The sequence below is a fragment of the Dendrobium catenatum genome, unplaced genomic scaffold (assembly GCF_001605985.2).
Source record: "Dendrobium catenatum unplaced genomic scaffold, ASM160598v2 fragScaff_scaffold_725, whole genome shotgun sequence".
NCBI lineage: Eukaryota > Viridiplantae > Streptophyta > Magnoliopsida > Asparagales > Orchidaceae > Dendrobium > Dendrobium catenatum.
In genome coordinates, this window is record NW_021319187.1 from 219251 (window position 1) to 239313 (window position 20063).

Genomic DNA, 20063 nt, shown 5'->3' on the forward strand with positions numbered 1-20063 from the left:
CTACTTTAGGCCTTTTTTTTTTAAAGAATGATTCTCTAGCTTATTATGGGTTTTGAATAGCTCCTTCATTTGATTCCTCTTTGTGATTATTGTTTTTCCTCATTGAGGGTTCATTGTTTTGATTTTTAGGATATTACACTCTTTTTGTCCATCCCACTTGATATTTGTTTACTTTCTCTCAACCCCTATTAATCGCATTGTTACTTTCTGTTGTTATAAAGACTTTGTTGGTTTGTTTTGTGAAGTATTACACTGTATCCCCAAATATTTAAAGGTGTGGCTGCTCGAGCAGAATCGAGCATGGGTTGGGGGGTTCCCAACCGTACTCGCTCATCAAACAAGCTAAACAACGGTGCGTCTTATTTATATTACTAAATAATTTTTTAACTCTTCACAGTATTTTTAGTTACATTCCTTATTCCATGTAGAAGATAAAACAGACAAAAATGACCAAAGAAAATGCTTAGTAGACATTTTCAGCGAGGAGCTTTACTTTGGTTTGAAAACTATAAATTATTTCAAGACCTTTGAAATGTTATGATCGTGACGAGGACATCTGCTCAAAAATTTATAATAGAAATAATATAACGAGAGATAATTAATGGCAGACGTTCTAACTCTCCATCGCTTTCCTTTTCTTAGTACGCCTACTTTTTCGCATTAAAAAAACATCCACGCGGAAGAGCATTTAGAGAGAAAACGTTGTGAATGGAAAGCTAATGTTTATGTTCTAACAGTTAATACTATCACTATCAGAGCTGCTTTTGAATTAACTTTTTTTTTTTTTTGGGAAAACCCGGGGCAAAAAGCCCATATATTTATAATTGAAAAATCAAATTACAAGTAACCTGGAGGAAAAGTCAAATGCAAAAACTATGAAAATACACAAAGACTATAGCACAGGCATAATGGAAAGCAGCAAACATAAGACTCAGAATTTTGGCGCGGTCTCAATCAACAAATATAATCACTTGATATCAGAATCAAGAAAGAACTGGACTTGACGGTGGCACCGGTTGCCCACAAAACTTGAGGAAGCAGCAAGAAGATCCCAACAAAACTGGCCATCACAGTGCCTCCAGTCAGTCAAAAAGAAGCCACAAAAACGAGCCAGGTTGCCAAAATGACCCTCCATGGCCCGGAGAGACAAGCCTAGCTCATCATCGTCGGTATGCGCAGTATCCATCGCAAAATTGCAGCCATAGTCTTTGAAGCATACCTGAGAGATGTTTGAGATGTAGTCCACAAGCAAACTGGAATGTGCAGGCCAAACAAAACAGCCACATTCCCAAAAAATCCTATCCCAGGTCTGAAAAACTAAATAAACAGTAGAGCAAAAACTGGACCAAATAAAAACAGTCCACCAAATATATGATCCACATAGCCATACCAAAACCGTAACCTGCATCTCAGTTAGAAGAAATAAGGCCCTCCAGTAGAAGCAATAAGCAAACCGAACTGAAAACCCACGAATCTTTGCAACAATAAGTTTCTATTTTTCCATTTGTAAGTTTTCAATCTAACCGCCGTTGTAATATTGCATATCAATGTGACCACATTAATTCTAAGTTCAGAGAAACGACGGTTATTACGTTCTCTCCAAATATGATATATAATGCAGCTAATGGCTAGAAAGCAGAAATCTTTTTCTGATTTGTTGAACATAACAGAATTCTCAATTAACTAGAAAACAGCTTTTGAATTAACTAGAAAATCAGTGGAAACTAACCCCCTCTTTTTTTTTTTTGGACAGTCATTTAAACCATCTCCAACCAAATTGCATACAGGGTATGCCGTCCGCCATCAGTCCATTCGAATGCCAGATTGCACGTCAAAATTAGGTAGGTAAACTATTTACCTGCGCCAATTTTTGTGTTATGGGATTTGCCGAAAAAGGACGCAAAAGAGGAGAAAGATGGTTACCTTCGCAGCCAGATAAAGAAACTTGCAAAGGACGAGAAAGAAATGGAATTTGATTGAAGGTGAATTACTGCATTTTGGAGTTTTATCATATTTTAGAGTGAAAAATTCTGTTTTTTTATTGGAGATGCCCTGAATGTAACTCTATTAGTTGTTAGTTTTTAGAGTGTTCAAATTTGAATCTGTAAGTCCAATTTGTTTGGAACAATTTTTTCGTAGTTTATTTGAAAAAAGATTAGTTAATAAAAAATAATTTATATTTAAAAGATAACTTTTTAAGGTAATTCTTAATTTTTTATTTTAAAAAGTTATTGACAGAATCAGTGTGTCCAATTTGTTTGGAACAACTTTTTCGTAGTTTATATGAAAAAAGATTAGTTAATAAAAAATAATTTATATTTAAAAGATAACTTTTTAAGGTAATTCTTAATTTTTTATTTTAAAAAGTTATTTTTGAAAAAGCACTTTTTAGATTGTGGGTGAAACTAAGCTTTTAAAAGTAAAAATACAAAAGCCCAAACAAAACTTAAGTTCACCTTAGCTTATTCTTTAAAACTATACATGCAAAAACAAAAACAAAAAAAAGCTATGAAATGATGTATGAGTTTTTTTAAAGCTAAATTTGCCTAAGATTTGTTTGGGGTCACCTTTACTTTTTATTTTCATTTTTGTTTTTGAAAATATGTATGTTTAGCATATTTTTAAATTATATATTTTTTTTAAATAAATCAAGTTATTTCACAAATATTCAAAATAACTTTTTTGATGAATTTTTTGTGTTAAAAAAGAACTCACTAATGATCAATCGTCAACGCCCGCCATCATCATAATGGCCATTACAACCACTAGCGATCAACAATGTCATTATTGTCTTGATTGCCATCATAGCGGTCATGATAGCTACTTTCACCACAACCGCATAAAATAATTTATTTTTAAAATATAAAAATAACCGGAGGACTATCTGAGCTATGATAATTTGGTAAGTTTGACCAATATTATAGGCTAGTAGAAGATAATAACAAAACTCTATAATTTTAGAGGCAAAATGTTCTTCCATAGAGCAATCCAATATTGCAAATGATTTAAATTTTCATTCCATGCAAATGTTGCAAAGATTTTTTAAAATGTTCAAATCTCTGTATTTTCTCTGATGAACCTTATCTTGATTTGATGATGTATTTAGGCTTCGTTTGGGGCAGCTTTTTTTTTTTTTTTTTTTTCTTTCTAAAACTTTTTTTTTTTTGCTTTCTAAAACAGTTTTTTAGCACAAAAAATTCTTGAATTAGAAAATTTTATAATAAAAAGTCTTTTTAGGAAGCATTACAAAATATGTCCCAAATAAAGCTAGCGGGAGGGCTATAAAAATGATCTAAACCTACCCAAAGGCTATCTACTAGAGTTCAGTTTTGAGTGCTTTTGGATTCAACAAAATGTGAGGGATGGGCATACCTCACTGAGTTATATAATTGAATGATACAAACTATCCACCAATCGATCTTTATGCTATGATATTGAATTACAATATTTGAAAAAAGAGGGTATGCCTTGTAAGGGCATCTCAAACTGTAAAATGCAGTAAAATGTCATAATTCATCTCCAATCAAATTGTATTTCTTTCTTCTTTCGCACGCTTACTGCAAAGATAATAATCTATCTCCTCTTTCGCTCGCTTTTCTCTTCTTTTGCGCTCGTCTTCGACAAATTTGACAACCCAAATTTTTGGCGTAGATGAACAGTGCGACGCCAATATTAGCGTCACACTGTTCACCTACCGAATTTTGACGTGAGAATCGGAGTTTGAATGCAATGAACGGTGAACGACATACGGTGGTATACAGTTCTGTTAGAGATGGTTTAATTAAGAGAGAATATGACACAACCATGATCTAATAAAATTTTCATCACTAAAATCAAATAGGGTAAAGATATTAAAAAAATTATTTAATTTCCTAAATTAATTTAATAACTTGTCGATTATCTTAAAATTAAGAGTGTGTTTAAGACAACTTTCTTACTACTTCGCTTTTTATATCACAACCATAATTCTGCCTGATTATTGCTTTTCAAAAAATTCTTCTGCTAAAAAGCTGCTTTTATAGCAACTTTTAAAAATTATTATTTTTTCACTGCCGCTTTATAATCACATCTATAAAAAAAAATTTGACTATCACAAACATATCCTACAAACACAATTTATTTATTTATTCCTAATTCCTAACATCATCATCATAGCATCACAGTTATAATTATGTCATAGAATTTGAAGTACTTCAACGAGAATAGCTCCATCATCTCCTCGATCTCCAACCTATCCATTGTAGCACGCTGCTAACAATAGTGGATGATGCTGATGCTGATGCTGACGGTGCGGAACAATGACAGGAATAACTGAACGGTAGTGATGATCGACCAGCAAAAGCTAGCCGTTGGTAGTGGCAAAAAGAACATCTTTTAGTTGATCTTACACAACCAACCACAATTTACGTGGCCCAAATGGGTAGAAGAGAAAAAAAGAGTTCCCAACGAATATTTAGATCAATTAAGATAAATTCATATACATATCACATATATTAGACTCAAATTTAAGATCGATCTTTTGATTGATAGTCAAAGCTCCCAACTAACGAATCAAGATGAACTGCATGAGTTACGCAGGAATATATGGATGAATGCATCACAAGTTCTTGATTAGTATCAGATATCTTATACAAATTTGTACAAGAAGTTTAGGGCCGGTTTGGGAGGGACGTTAATTTTTTATAGAGGTTGTTGTAAAATTGCTATTATTGAGAGAATAATTTTTTGAAAGCTGTTGTAGAAAGCAACTTCCTGACAAAAAATTTATCAAAAACAGTGATAAAATAATGACAAATTAAATTAAAACTGTGGTTGCAGCATGAAAAGCAAAATAATAAAAAAACGGTTCCAAATAAAATCTAAGTAGAATCAATTTATGCATGTCGTATTCATAGAAGCTACAACATATGTAGCACAATTATTGTCCACATATCCTTATGATTAACTAATTATCATACTAATTAATCGCCAACTTTCACCTAAATTATTTGTTCTTTATGTCATCATTGTTGGGTTCATCCTACTGGCAATGTTCTTCACTGCGCGCAAGCACTTTCTATAGCATGAGATCACCAAATAGTAAAGTTGTTCAGTTGTGAGGCATAAAATGCCCAAATCTAATCACATCTTTATTACTATAAAATATGCACTTAAAGATCATTGAGATTAATTAAAGCTATTTTCATCAAGTGATAGTAGATATATTTTTAATTACTTATTGTGAATTTAAGTCCCCAAGCTCTAAATTTTTTAGCATCACATCCATTAAAAACAGCACATTTACAGAAATATTTGTAACGCCTCTTCAAACACGATCAAACACTCGACTATTGTTCAAATCATTTTCAAACATTGTTAAGAATTGATTTTAACCTTGATTGAATCATGTTTTGCATATAATTAAAGCTTCTTCAACTATTATTTGATCATAGTTTTGAAATTCAAGCATTGTTTAAATACAATTTTGAGCATGTCTATTCATATACCGAATATATATCGATAAAGGTCAAAATAAGTTTTCAAAATATTTGAAGCTTGTAATCTCATATATAATATCCTTTTAGGTTAAGGATTAAGGGTGTAAATATAAAACATTTATTCCTAACTTTCAACGACAATCAATGGTTGGCAAGAGATGAAAATGTTACATCAAAATTTTGCCTCAAAACTATCACTCGCGAACGAGAATTGATGAAGAAGAATAATACATTGAGAATTTGAGGGATCGATACATTTCTAGCATAATAATTCACTTATATAAACTAGAACATCTTCAAATTATAAGCATAGTCTAATGGAATAAAACAATATATATATATATATCTCTCTCTCTTTAATCTTAAGCATTATGAGATATATAAACTTAATCTTTCCTAATAAATTTTGCTCTAAAATTTCATGAGAGGAGGAATACTGATAATAAATATCAACAGCAACAACATGAAGCCTTTTTCCCACTATGTGGGATCAGATACATGATTCTTTTTTCGCCATTGTGTCATGTTAAAAGTCAAATTCTTATTCAAATCTAATAAAGAAAGACCATTTTTAATATTTTATAACACAGTCTTTTTAGATCTACCTATACATTTTTTAACATAAGTCAAATCTAAAATCTCAACTTTTCTAATCGGGTCATAGGAAGGCCGCCATTTAATGTGACCAAATCATCTAAGACAACTCTCTCTAATCTTATCTTCAATTGGAACTACTCCAATCTTTTCACGTGACATTTAGTATCCTATTTCTAAAGGTAAAGCCACTCATCCACCTAAGCATCCTTATCTTTGCAATACTTAACTTAGTATTATGCTTCTATTTTAATGACGAACATTCGGCACCATAAAGCATTGCAGGTCTCACCACCATCTTATAGAATTTTCTATTAAGTTTGAGCGGGACTTTTCTATCGCACAACAAACCCGATGCATTCCTTATTCTAATTTAAATAGAAATGATCACAATAAAAAAATTACAAAAGAAATATTCTAATTTCTAACTGATTCACTTGTAATCATATATTATTCTTAAAGTTATTGAAATCAAGATTTTATTATACTTAATATAAATTATTTTTCTGGTTTAAGCTGCTATTGGCAATGGCAAATTTATCCTTAAACTATAATTGATTTTTTGAAAAGTGTGAATTTTAGGCTATTTTTGAAAAAGGCCGGAGGATAACATTTGTTCGGCTCCTGCCAAGACGATAACGACCACACTGTCTTTCTCCCTTCTTTTGGGAGAGAAGCTCAGAAGACGACGTCCATGGCCACCGCGAGCTCCGCTGCCACCTTGTCCATTTGCTCGTCTTCTTCCTCCTCTTTCTTCTCCCATATTCCAACCCGTGTCCCATCTCAGTTCTCCTTTAATCATCAGAAGCCAAAGTGTCGGCTCCTGGCAATTAGGGCTGCCGTATACACAGCCCCCTCACCTACTCCTATGCCGGCAGCTTCTTCTTCTGGAATCGTTCTCGTAGACAAGTCAGATTCTGATAAGGTGAATCGCCTCAAGTCTGTTTATCTTGAGAAGATAGTTCCAATTCTTAAAGAGGAGTTCGGTTACAATAACATACATGAGGTACACATTCAACTTCTCTTCTCCAAAATTGCATATTTTGTTTCTTCTATAAAAATTATTATTATATGTGGATCGGAGTTAGGTACCTGGAATAGAGAAGATAGTTGTGAACTGTGGTATGGGAGACGCCGAACAGAACTCAAAAGGTTTGGAGGCTACAATAAAGGATCTTTCACTGATAACGGGACAAAGGCCGGTGAAAACGAGGGCTAAGAAATCCATCGCCAGCTTCAAGCTGAGGGAAGGGACCACAGTAGGAATTGCTGTTACCCTTCGTGGAAATGTAAGTTAAGTGCCTAAATCATTATAAGAATTAGTCTATTTGTGGGAATTTCGTATAATTAATGAAATTTGAGTTTCGTAACTGTTCAGGTATATTGTTTATATCAAATTTTCTAAACAAAAACTCATATTCCTTTGAAATTCAGAATTTATTTCGATGTGTTTTGATTTGCTGATTAGTCATGTGGATCTTTGAATTCACTTTGCTGTAATTGAACTGATGAGTTTAAACTTTTTGGATATGTATTTGAAGGAGATTATATTGGAAGAAAACTCTCAGAATTGGGAATATTATTCCCCTTTTTTTCCTTATTGTATCCAGTTATATGCCTATTTATAGGTCATCTTACAAATCTATAATACACTCTGTGATTCACTACCTCTCAATATTGTATGAGAGCATGGAAAGAACCCTCCTATTTTCTTTGTCGCTGTCCTCCTATCTATAGTTTCACCTACTTGCACATGCTTGATGACTTGCTCGCTTGCAACAATCGCTAGCTCTACGCACTCAGTTCATTCATTGTCATGTTGTTCTAGTGATCCTAGACAAGTGATGCGTCGCATAATATGGCACACATTATGTTAGTGATTCTTGTATTCTTGGAAAGTCGTATAACCCACTGCAAGATTGCAACCTTTGACTTGCTCCGCAACCTATTCGTCGCCAATGATGCCTACCATGCTGGCTTTATTTAGTGTGCCCTACATGCCATGCCCTACTTTTACCCTTATTCTAGTTTTTTTTTTCTTTACCTATATATCTTCCATGGTATCATGGTATCTGCATGTATCATGGCATTTGCATCTAACTTTTATGATGCAAACTTCCACTATTGATACTTCTATCAATTTTAACAAATTTAATTATCTCATTTAGTTACATACCTTTTTGTTTTTTTATTTATTCTCATGACAAACTCTCTCATGTCATGCACGTTTTTTACTCATAATGATACCATCAAATACTCCAAATGGCAAGCATTTGATTACGCCATTATCATTTGTCGTTGAATAGTTTCTAACCTTATATTGCCTTAACAATCTTGTTTTATGAGACTACTAAGGCAATTGTGTTGACTATCTCCACAATCTTGTTTTATAAGACCTTCTATCTTCTGATTGTGTCTTTACCTTCTATCTTCTGATTGTGTCCTTTAGGATCTCAATTCAAAGAAGATGATTGATGGGGGTGTTGAAGTTGATGGGATCTACTACCTGATGATTGATGCTCACTCCGCATTTTCCTCCACCATTACTCTTTCTTATTGGCAGCACTATTAGTTGAATCATCTTTATCCCAATTGACTTTAACATTTTCTCTTTGTTCGTCATATGCACTTAAATTTCATTATCATACATGAGAGCTTGGTAAGCACCACGGTGTGTCATTTCCACCCTCTACCACAAGTCATTGTCATCATCCTTTTGAGTTTATTCACTCAGATGTTTGGAGTTCTAGCCCGATCCTTTCTCATTTAGGTTTCCTCTATTTTGTAAGATTCATCGATGGTTTTTCATGGATTTAATTAAATATCACTCTAAGACCATTCATAAATCTCAAGTCTTTTATCAAGAAATAAAAAAGTTAAGTTTTTTGTTGTCATCAAAATTTTATATACCAATAATATTTTTTATTTCATGCTATCTCAATATCACACCCTCAATGGAATGACGATCCTCAACTCAAAAATCAAAACCTTAATGTTGTAAGGATATTGATGTTTCACTTGTTCTTCATCAATAATGAGGGAATGTATTCTTAAATGCATGTTAACTCATTAATCGAACTCCTCCACTTCTAGACCACACTATATACCTCCACTCTATATTCTGGTCAAGCTATTTATTCCCTTCACATCACAGATCTTTAGTTATGTTTGGTTTGTTAATGTGTTTCTCTCAAGTTGAAATCAAGTTTATCTTTGTCATGTTCTCTTGTTCTCAAAAAATAAATTGGTGCTATAATCCACTTAAAGTTCATTAATGTTGTCCTGCATGAGACCACCCTTTTCTTTTCACCCTCTCCTCTTGAGCGTTCCGTCCTATCTAGTCTCCCCTCAGGAGCTTCTCATCTTACATGACTTCAACCACATTGCCTTATTCAATTTAGCATCCACTAGCCGATGAGCCTTATCACCTCAATCATTCTATTGCCTCTCAGAGAGGCAAAAGTTGATGTATTTCTTATCCTATTCACTCCTATGTTTCATTTGATCAATTATCCACTTTATTTCATACAATTTCCCTGTATATATCCTCTATATCTATTCCTGGGCCTTTCATGGTGTGCTACAAAAGCCTTTATAAAAGCATGCTGTAGATGTAAAAGTGGTTGCTCTTCTCAGTTCTCATATTTGGAATCCGGTTGCCCCCACTTTTAATGATCAAATTAACTACATGTTCGTAGGTACACAATGGAATTTCTTCCAAATGGATCAATTGATCATTGTAAAGTTTGGTTGGCTGGCAAATGGTTCACCCATGTATATACGATCCACTATTTTGACAAACTTCCTAGTTGCATGCCTAAACTTTGTCTAAATCTTGTTGTTTGTGGCCATCAATCAAGGTTGGCATATGTTCAAGATGGATAATAAGAAGATATAGTTGAGATTTTAAGAATCCATATTAATTTTTGAAAATATTCTAGTATTGTTATTCATGTCTATTATGAGTTTATGACACATGCTTTTTAGAGTGCTTTAATTGATTAGGATTTTTTTGGATCGGTTAGATTGTTTGGTTAAGATTTTACTTCCTTCCATATTGTTTCAAATAAATTTGATTAACTTTTGTTAGTTGTCCAAATTTGATGGTTAATAAATCATCAAAAAGTCTATTTGGTTGGGCACAAATCTTGAGTCAATATTCAAATTTTAAAAAATTTAAATTAAATTTGGGATTATGCAAATTCTAATTTTAGCAAATTTTTAGTAATGCCTCAATAGACGAATCCAAATGAACTCAAATCAAGCACTTATAGTATAGTTGCATGCTTACTTGTAAAACGAGCATCTCAATGAAAGAAATTCAATAAAATCAAGATCACTTAATTCTGAAGCACTTAAATACTAAAAGAATAATCTATGATCAAAGAAGTAAATACGAACCATCCGATAGGTGTTTTGAGATTTTAGCTAGGTTTATCAAAATGTTACTTTAAAAAACTATAAATAGATATTTGTTTCTACATGAAAGGGTCCTTAATTTGAAATTGTAGATAACCTTGAGATTTAAAGAACTCTAGAGTTCTGTTGGACATTCGACACTCATAATCACTGTCACTCAACTATTGTTGTCTGCTTGATTGTCTTCAACTGTCTACTGCCATACAACCATTGTCGCCTAGCCTTTCATGTTTGATCGTTATTGTTTGACCATTGTTACCTGACTATTATTGCCTGATTGTTGTTGCTTAACTAACATCATCTAACCCTGTCATCATCTTTACACTACATTTCTAGTATTTTCTATCACTTTCATGAATGCTAAACTTGAATTACATACTTTGTAATCATGTCTTCTCCTATTTAGTAGAAGGGCGGCTTGTATAAGCTTGTTGATATGGTGAATCTTTACAATTAAGCTAAGCACCATGATTTTTTTTAGATCTTCTACTTATTTTTTTTTAATCTATTTTGCTCCTCTTTTATCTATATAATCTACATCATATGTGGGAAGAGATGATCGTATCATAGCTAGACTGGTTCAATGGCTAATAGTGGGTCTTCTTGCTCCAACTCTCATCAATCTAGGAGTTACACCCACAACCAAGACATCTAAATCAAGCAAACCTATACCCTCAATATCTATCTTTAGGGCATTAAATGTGTAGGATAGAGAAGCATCAAGTCATAATCCTTCAATTATTAAAAGAGGCTAGCCAATAGAGATAACTTTCACAGCATCATTGAGCTCATCAGCCGCAAAATCAATGGAATTAGGTTGGATAATTTAAAAATGTTTATGTAGGACCACCATGGGATCATACTGAAGTTCTTTCTACACCACAATTTAATCTAGAACACCTCGACACTACTAGTATAACCCATTATTTTCATATTGCTCAACCGACTTGGAATCCTCTAGCGGCCTTGGTGGACTTGATTTGACCTCATCTTATGCTTACTCCTCATGATATCATGCGGGATGAGTTGCAACATCTAATTTAAAAAGAATTTTTTATGTGGGATAAGGATTTGCCTACTCGGCACAACTTCCAAGAGTTTTCACCCTTGATTAATACAATACGTCAACATCCTATATTGGTTGGATTTAAGGTAATTGCTATTGATTCATATGAGGGGTCCTCAGATTGTTATGAATATATCGATTATTAAAGACCATCATGCATATGCAACAAGCCTCAAATTCACTCTTTTGCCAGGGCCTTTCATGCCACTTTAAAGGTCAAGCTCACACTTAATTCTACTCTCTCTCAAGTAGAACCATTCTTAATTTTGCCAAACTTTTTATTCAATAGTTCATCACAATTGGGGAATCATGAAAGGTTTTGCTCATATTTTGAGGAACTGCCAAAATAAATGAGAATTGTTAGAGAGTACTTTTAAAGTTTTTTCTTTAAAACTCATCAAATTTCAGGAGTGGGTATGTTAGACCGGTTCATTGTGAACCGATCCAGCCCCAGCCGACCCAAAGGGAGCCGCGGGTCTATAGGAGGTGGAGGCTTCCGCCTCCTCTGCCTGGTCCGGCTAATGGGGCGTGAAAGTTCGTTAGGGATGTTAGGCCCTTAAGAACTTGCCCGAGGCTAACCAAGAGGGGGGGTGAATTGGTATTTAAAAAATTCTTTAAACCAAAGAACAAATATCACAAACCAAAGTCACCACAGAAAAAACAAGTGCGGAAAATTAAAGTGTGGAAGCAGTAAAAAGAACACAATGGTTTATAGTGGTTCGGTCAACTTGACCTATGTCCACTCCCCGGAGGCGCCCTCCGAGTATTGCACTACCAACGTGACTCTCCTTTATTCCCCACAGCTAGGCGGAGAAGCCCTTACAAAAACTTCCTTTTTGCCACCCCCGGCAAGGCAGAGAACCCACTTCTTTTGCTTCCTCCTTAAGCAGGCAGAGAACCTCGATCAATCGCTGAAGCTTACCTCTCCCAACCCTTCCAAGGATAAGAGACTCTAGTGGAAGAAGAAGTGGAACAATGCTTGGAGCAACCCTTATGAACTCCCTCACAAGATCCCTTTCTCTCTCATTCAGATTTTCTCAGGTCAAAACAGCAGCCAAGGATGTTAAAAAACATTGAACAATAGCTCTTAAATAGAAGAGCTTCAAAGGAACTCAATAAATGCAAGTTGCCGACTTTATCGTCCAGGACAATAATCCTATCGTCATGTACGATCAGTTCAAATCACAGACGATTGGCCAGAACATCGCTCTGAAAATGAACTGGACGATTGAAAATTGGCTTGATCGTCCAGGCCGATCTCACAATCGTCCCGGACGATCAGTTCAAATCTGAGAAAAATCGTCCAAAGCATCGCGCGGAATTCAAGCTGTCCGATCCAGATCGGCCAGAACATCGCCCGGAATTTGTGTTGGCCGATATTTATCGTCCAGGAGAAACTAAGGGTTTTTTAATAGATCGTCCAGGCCTATCTTTCGATCGTCCAGGACGATGTGATCATATCAATCATCATTAATTGCTTCCTTGATTGCCGGATCAATTTAGGCATAATTGTGCCATATCGTCTAGGCCGATACAAGATCGTCCTGGCCGATTTCCAAAAATACAGAATACCTAAATTGATCATGGCGGCTATTTCTTTCTGCTTTGAGCATATCGTCCTGGCCGATCTCACGATCGTCCAGGCCGATATACTAATGACGGCTGTCTTAATTAAGAAACTTGATTAGGGTTTCTGTTTTAAACCATATCGTCCAAGATGATATAAATATCGTCCTGGACGATATGAGTAAAAACAGTTACTTAGCATCAGACACTTCACAAGATTACAATTGACTCAAGAAAGGGAAAAAGAAAAAATACAGACTGACTCAGAGCTAGTCTACTCAATCTTGATCTGGCTCCGTTTGTCGTCTGATCTCTTGGCCTTGAAATGTCAGTAGAAAAAGACAGTCAAAGTGTTTGCTAACATCAAAATCGCAATCCATGAAACCAAATTTGCAACAGGGCGGACAATGGCTCCGCCTCCTCTGCCTGGTCCGACTAATGGGGCAGGCCCCATTGTTTAATTTGAATGAATTTTTCAAACGTACTGGGTGGCTAGGGTTTGGGAGGGAAATTAAATTAGAAATTATCTTGTATTAAAGGGGATGAGGGAATTAAGTGAGGATTATGTTTTGATTGATTGAGAATTAGGGTTTCTTGGTGTTGGGCTATAGACTCTCTTGTCTAGAGATTTGGGAGAGACTATCCTCCTCTCGAATTGAGGATCACTTGTATCTTGTTTTCGTTTTGATTTTGCTTTGTTTCGTTTATTGCAATCTTTCTTTTTGGGGCTGAGTTTGCCCATATTTTGCTCTATTCTCGCTGTTTTCTCCAATTAGTGATAGGTTTACTTGCGAATTCAAGTATTCCCTTAGGGTTACTTGCAAACTCAAGTATTTCCTATCAGGATCCTAAGTTGTCATAAGATGTCTTTCCTGGAGGTCTTCACCTTTAAACTTTTACTTTTCATTGATATGAAACACTTTCCACTCTTATCCTATGTTATTTATAGAGTGGAAGCACGCATTAATTTTGATGAGGCTATCAATGCACTTCGAAAGAAATTCGAACAATCTTTTAGCAAGAGAAAGATTCGTAAATAAAGTAGCACCAAAAAATCTTAGTGAAAAAAGCACAAATAGGAGAGAAATTGGGGTCTTTGTCAGCCTTCTTAGCAACAGCCTGAATATAGACAGGAGGAGTACACTTCACTGAATACATCTCATGCTAATGTTTTGATGACCATTTGAGATGGAGAATCCTTAGTGGTCTAATTTTCTAAGTCTAAAAACGGAGAATCAAAAGTATTGTCATTTCCTTCAAAGTTATAACATGCTACAGAAGCCTACATGTAATTGAAAGAAAAAATTGAGAGGTTGATCTAATAGAGTTATCTTTGCTAAATTATTTTAAATCAACGAGTTCGAGTTGGCATTAACCCTATTTGGGGGTATAACTAACATCAACAAATAGAATGATAAGATAATTGTCAAATGGTTGTTGAAATTAAGACCATTATCGGAGGGCCATTACTATCATCCCAAAACTTCTTCACCACTAGTGAATAACTAGCATCGAAGAAATCTCACGCTGATCATTCTATCATGTTTAATGATTTGAACCTGGAAGAGATCCAAACTCCACGTCAAGTCCCATTTGTCATTAATGCTGGAATTGGTGATCATTGCTACAATGTTAAGAGAATTCTAATTGATAATAAAAACTCTATTAAAATTTTGATCTATGAGACGAAGATGACTTTGGAGGGCCTTGCTTGTGAAAGAATTGGTTCATGTCTCATAATCAGCTGAGCATCCTTCACGAATGATACAAGTTTGTTCTTTACTCTTTGATGGGAAGAGACTAGAGTATGTAGTTTTGTAATGATAAAATCAAGACATTTTGGAGGATAATAGATATTCCTGACATTAATTCTTAGGTAATCCCACACTCCCTTCAAATAGACCTAACCTTCATTCCCGTCATTTAAAAGAACAGAAATTTTATGCAAAGTCATCTACAAGCAATTGAACAAAAAGTTGACAAACTCTATGATATTGGATTCTTCCAAGAGCTATACTACTCACTTGGTTGGCAAATATAGTTTTGTTCTAGGAGATCCAGAGGATGTGGGTAGATTATATCAACCTTAATAAAGCTTATACAAATGATAGCTTCCCGTTCCTTGCATGGATCAATTGGTAGACCCCACCTTTCTGCATTAGATGCTTAGTTTTATAGATGTCCATCCATCTATAATCAAATAAAAATGAATATTGCTTATAAAGATGCTAACACTTTTTAGACAGACCTAGGATTGAATTTTTACTAAGTCATGTGATTTGGATTCAAGAATGCCGATGCAACTTATGAGCACCTCATGAAAAAAGTATTCAAGGACTTATTGGGCACACCGTGAAAGTTTATGTTGAAGAATTATTGGTCAAAATTTTTGATAGAATACATCATCTTTTTCAGTTGGGATAATGTTTTCGACTTCGATATTATAATATGTGCCTAAATCCAACTAAATGTACTATAAGGATCACATCAATTATATTTTTAGGATTCATAGTTATCTATTGAGAAATTGACAGTGAATTCGGAGAAGATTAAGATCGTACAAAATATGACACCTCCAATAAAATATAAAAAAGGTACAATGCTTGGATGAATGAATAACAATCTTGTCTTGTTCCTTGGCTCGTTCTGAAGATAAATATTTGTTATTTTATATGGCATTTAAGGGTGCTCATAATATTGACTTTCAATAGACGGATTGAGCAACTCTAAACATATTTAGCTTCACCACCTCTATTATAAAAGTAAATCTTAAGAAAAATGCTCTATCTACATCTTTATGTTTATTCTCATGCAATAAGCTCAATGCCGATACGAGAGAAGAATGTGGGCCAACAATTTGTCAATCATATCAACAATATGACATAGACTGGCGCTATTCACTAGCAAATAAGACTGCCCTGACACTATATTCTTATCAAGGAAGCTACGCCCGCATTTTTTTGCCACACCATTCGTGTTTATACTCAACTGCCACTTATGGCTATCATTCAGAAATAATAAACTTCAGGTCTATTAAATAAGTAGTCAATAAAGTATGGTGAATTTGATATTTCTTTTGGCTAAGCAGATATCAAATCACAAGTGTTTGTAGACTTTGTAGTTAGATGCACTGTTCATGACTTTATCGATTCACTTTCTCCTTCTTTATCACCCCATTGAATATTGTATGTCAACGGAGCCTCCGAGAGCTCTAGTTTTTGGGCAGGGATGTAGCTTTTCTCTTCCCAACATGGAACTTTAGAATATGAGTTTTGTATGATGTTCTTTGCAACCATTAATGACATCGAGTATGAAGCTCTCATGGTAGGGCTGAAACTCATCATTGATTATGGAGCGCAAAATCTAAAGATTCATGCAGACAACTCATAAATTCTGAAGAAGAGGGTGGAAACTTCGATGCTCAAAATCTACAGTTGGTGCAATACCTCAACTTTGTGAAGTCACTTCTTTTTTATATCAATGCACATCAAATTATGCACATATATTGGGAATAGAATGCTCAAGTTGATACTTCTTTCAAGCTTAGAACTTCATCAACATGAGATTTTTATAGGAGATGTATTAAGGATATGCACTTTCTCAGTATTCATTATCCATGAGAAATACAATCCATTGAAAAATCAGATGAGACAACTTGGATGGACTTCATAATCTTCTTACGGGATGGGACACTGCTTGAAATTCAATGGCCACGATTATTCAACTATTTTTGTTTTAATGGATGTATCCATTTTTTGGAAGGCTGCAATTATAGTTTGTGAGAATTTTCTTAGTTCATGACCTTAGGGGGGTGTTAATGAGTCGAATCAAGCTGAAATCAGGGGGTGTCCGAGCTCGACTCGCGAGTCAATTAGCAAGCTCGAACTCGAGCTCAAACTTTAGTCGAGCTCGAGCACGACTTGTTACCCAAAATCAAGCTCGTCGAGTCGCTCGATTTTGTGCCGGATCCGCATCTGCCATTTCGATCCGCATCCATTATCACTTTCCCTCCTATGTTCGCCATTTGGATCCCATATTTTGAAATTAGGACAGCTTGCATTAATGAAAAGCAATCTTCACTTAGAACGAGGCAATGAGCTGTGTAAATTTTTTTTAAAACTTCGTGTATGCATTAACTGGACAACTGCCATCTTTTTTTGTTCTTGAAACTTGAAAATTATGATATGCTGTCTAAATAAATAATTAATCATCTTTGAGCTGTTTATTAATTTGGCCCTTGATTAGTGGGCAGAGACTCTAAAATATAACTATTACATTAATATATTATAATAAATGTTATATGTAATTTTAATTAAATAATTAATTAATTATGAGCAGGCTTGCAAGTTCACGAGCCTAGCCTCATCAAGCTCGAACTTGACTCGTGAGCTCGATAATCTCAGCTCGTGAGCCCATAAACGAGTCGAGCTCGAGCTGGATTGGCTCACTTAAATCACTACATGACCTTGGTGGGATGTCCAAATTCACATCTAATAAGTGGTTGTCTTATAATTTTTTCTAAGTTATAATTTACGTTTTAATTTTTTATAAGGACTCAATGCATATTTTAGATAAATATAGGTTTCGATGTTCAAACATAGTAGGGCAAGTGATACAGCATCTAAAAATCCATTTAGCTGGACACAAATCTTGAGAGAATATTCAATTGGAAACTCTCAAAATTAAATTCGGAATTATCCAAACTCTAATTTTAATAAATTTATAGGTAAACTGAACATCTTGACATGATGAATCTAACAACATCAAAAGTGATCAATTTCGAACTCAAATGACTCAAATGAGTCAAAATCAATAACTGGAAGTATGGTTAGAAATTTCAAGACATTAATTTAAAGATCAAATGATCTTCAATTTTTGCACTCAAAATGAGTATTTCGATGAGAGAAATCTAAGGAGACCAAGTTCACTTAATTATGAGATCATTAAGACAATTAAATACTAAAAAATACTCTATTATTAAAATAATCAATATGAGCTATTTGATGGAGTTTTTTGATATTTTGGCTAAATTTACTAAAATTTAACTCTAAAAATTATAAATAGAATTCATTCTACATGTGAATAAGATTTTGATTTGAAATTGGAAAGAGCTAGGAAATCCGAAGAACTCTAGAGCTATATCTGAAGTTCGACATAGGTGATTGCCACCCGCAACCATTGTCATTCGGTCGATGTCTCCCATCCTTCATCATTCGATTGTTGTCACTTGAACGTTGTCCTTTGTCTATTGTTGTCCAACCATTGTTGCTTGCTAAATACTAAAAAGCACTCTATTATTAAAATAATCTACATGAGCCATTTGATGGTGTGTTTTGATATCTTGACTAAACTTACTAAAATTTGTTTCTAAAAACTTATAAATAGACATTTATATTCTCTATGTGAATGAGATTTAATTTGAAATTGAAACGAGCAATGAGATTTAAAGAACTATAAAGCTCTGTTCGAAGTTCGATGCAGGTGATTGCCACCAGCAACTACTGTCGTTCAGCCGATGTAATCATTTGATTGTTGTCACTTAAATGTCATCCTTTGTCTATTGTTGTCCAATCGTTGTCACTTGCTCGTCATTGCCCATTTACCATCATCTGATTGTCATTTGTTCAATCATGGTCGTCTGACCATTATTGCATGATTATCACTTATTCAACCATTGCCGTCCAACTAACATAATTTGATTAACATCATTATTCTTTCACTTTATCTCCAGGAGATGCATTCTTCTCCATATTCATAAGAATTTGAGCTTGTATTACATAATGTTAACATCTCTTCTCCAGTTGAAAGCAAGATTAGACTCCTTAAAACTTGTTGCAATGGTGGATCGTTTCAACTGGGCCATACCTTTTGATTTTTTTTACTTTCTAGACTTTCCACAAAAAATTTTAGTATACATTGTTCAAGTTTTTTTTTTCTCCTCCATTGTATGGAATATCTTTTGAAGCTAAGCTGAAGAGTTTCTTCATATTCTTTGCATTGAATGGCTGTTAGGTGATGTATTCTTTCCTTGACCGATTGATCAACTTGGGGTTCCCCAGGACAAGGGATTTTCAAGGAGTCAACCCCAACAGTTTCGATGGGCATGGAAACTACAGCATAGGAATGCGAGACCAGAGCGTCTTCCCTGAGATAAGATACGAAGCCCTTGGAAAGACTAGAGGCATGGATGTTTGCATCACCACATCAGCAAATACAGATAACGAGGCACAGAGGCTGCTCGCTCTCCTTGGCATGCCATTTAAAGAGGGAGCAGGTCCTACCGTTCTCTTGCGAAGGAAGAGGAAGAAAGCTCATCATTTTGACTCGAAGATTAAAGGAAAAAAATGAAGAGAAACTACATTTCAATCTCTTTATTCCGTCTAGTTATTGTAGATTTTTTCCTATTGTTAAAAATCTTATGCTTTGATTGAAAAACTCGTATGCAATGAGATTTGGTGATTTAGTTCACAGCTTTCTTATTGTTTTTTGAGCTAAAAATTTTGTTGCTTAATGGCCTCATCAGGAGAGATTATTCTGTGCGTACATCGGACACAGTTTATCATCCAGAGGCTAATCAGGTGAAGCCACTTCATCCAGTACCGAGCTGCGTACCAAATAAGAGATGATGTGACGCATTTTCATTAGGCCGTAAATTCATCACTCAGTATGAATTTTTTTTTACAGGGTAAGGATCTCTGCGATCAATGCATCCGTTGAAAATGTAATCCTTGTAGCGATTGATTAACTTGCAGGGCCTTACATTGTGATTAGCATAGAATAATAAAAGGAGCACTTATACAACTTACCCATACACATAACTAGCATTTAACTCTTAAAATTCACTCAACAATTAAGACGTGTAATGGACGGCTAAAAAAGATAAAAAAATATGATTTTAATTAAATAAGCATAAATTTAACAAACAGTATATTTTATAATTT

The 20063-nt window shown here is 34.6% G+C and overlaps 1 protein-coding gene across 1 annotated transcript; it reads left to right on the forward strand.

Annotated features, from left to right (window-relative positions):
- The first annotated feature begins 6661 nt into the window (after positions 1-6661).
- Positions 6662-19594, forward strand: LOC110097001 (50S ribosomal protein L5, chloroplastic). Its single transcript, XM_020823198.2, has 3 exons — positions 6662-7077; positions 7160-7360; positions 19135-19594. Exons 1-3 carry the CDS (start codon positions 6766-6768, stop codon positions 19468-19470), a joined length of 849 nt encoding a protein of 282 aa, XP_020678857.1. The 5' UTR covers positions 6662-6765; the 3' UTR covers positions 19471-19594.
- The last annotated feature ends 469 nt before the right edge of the window (positions 19595-20063 follow it).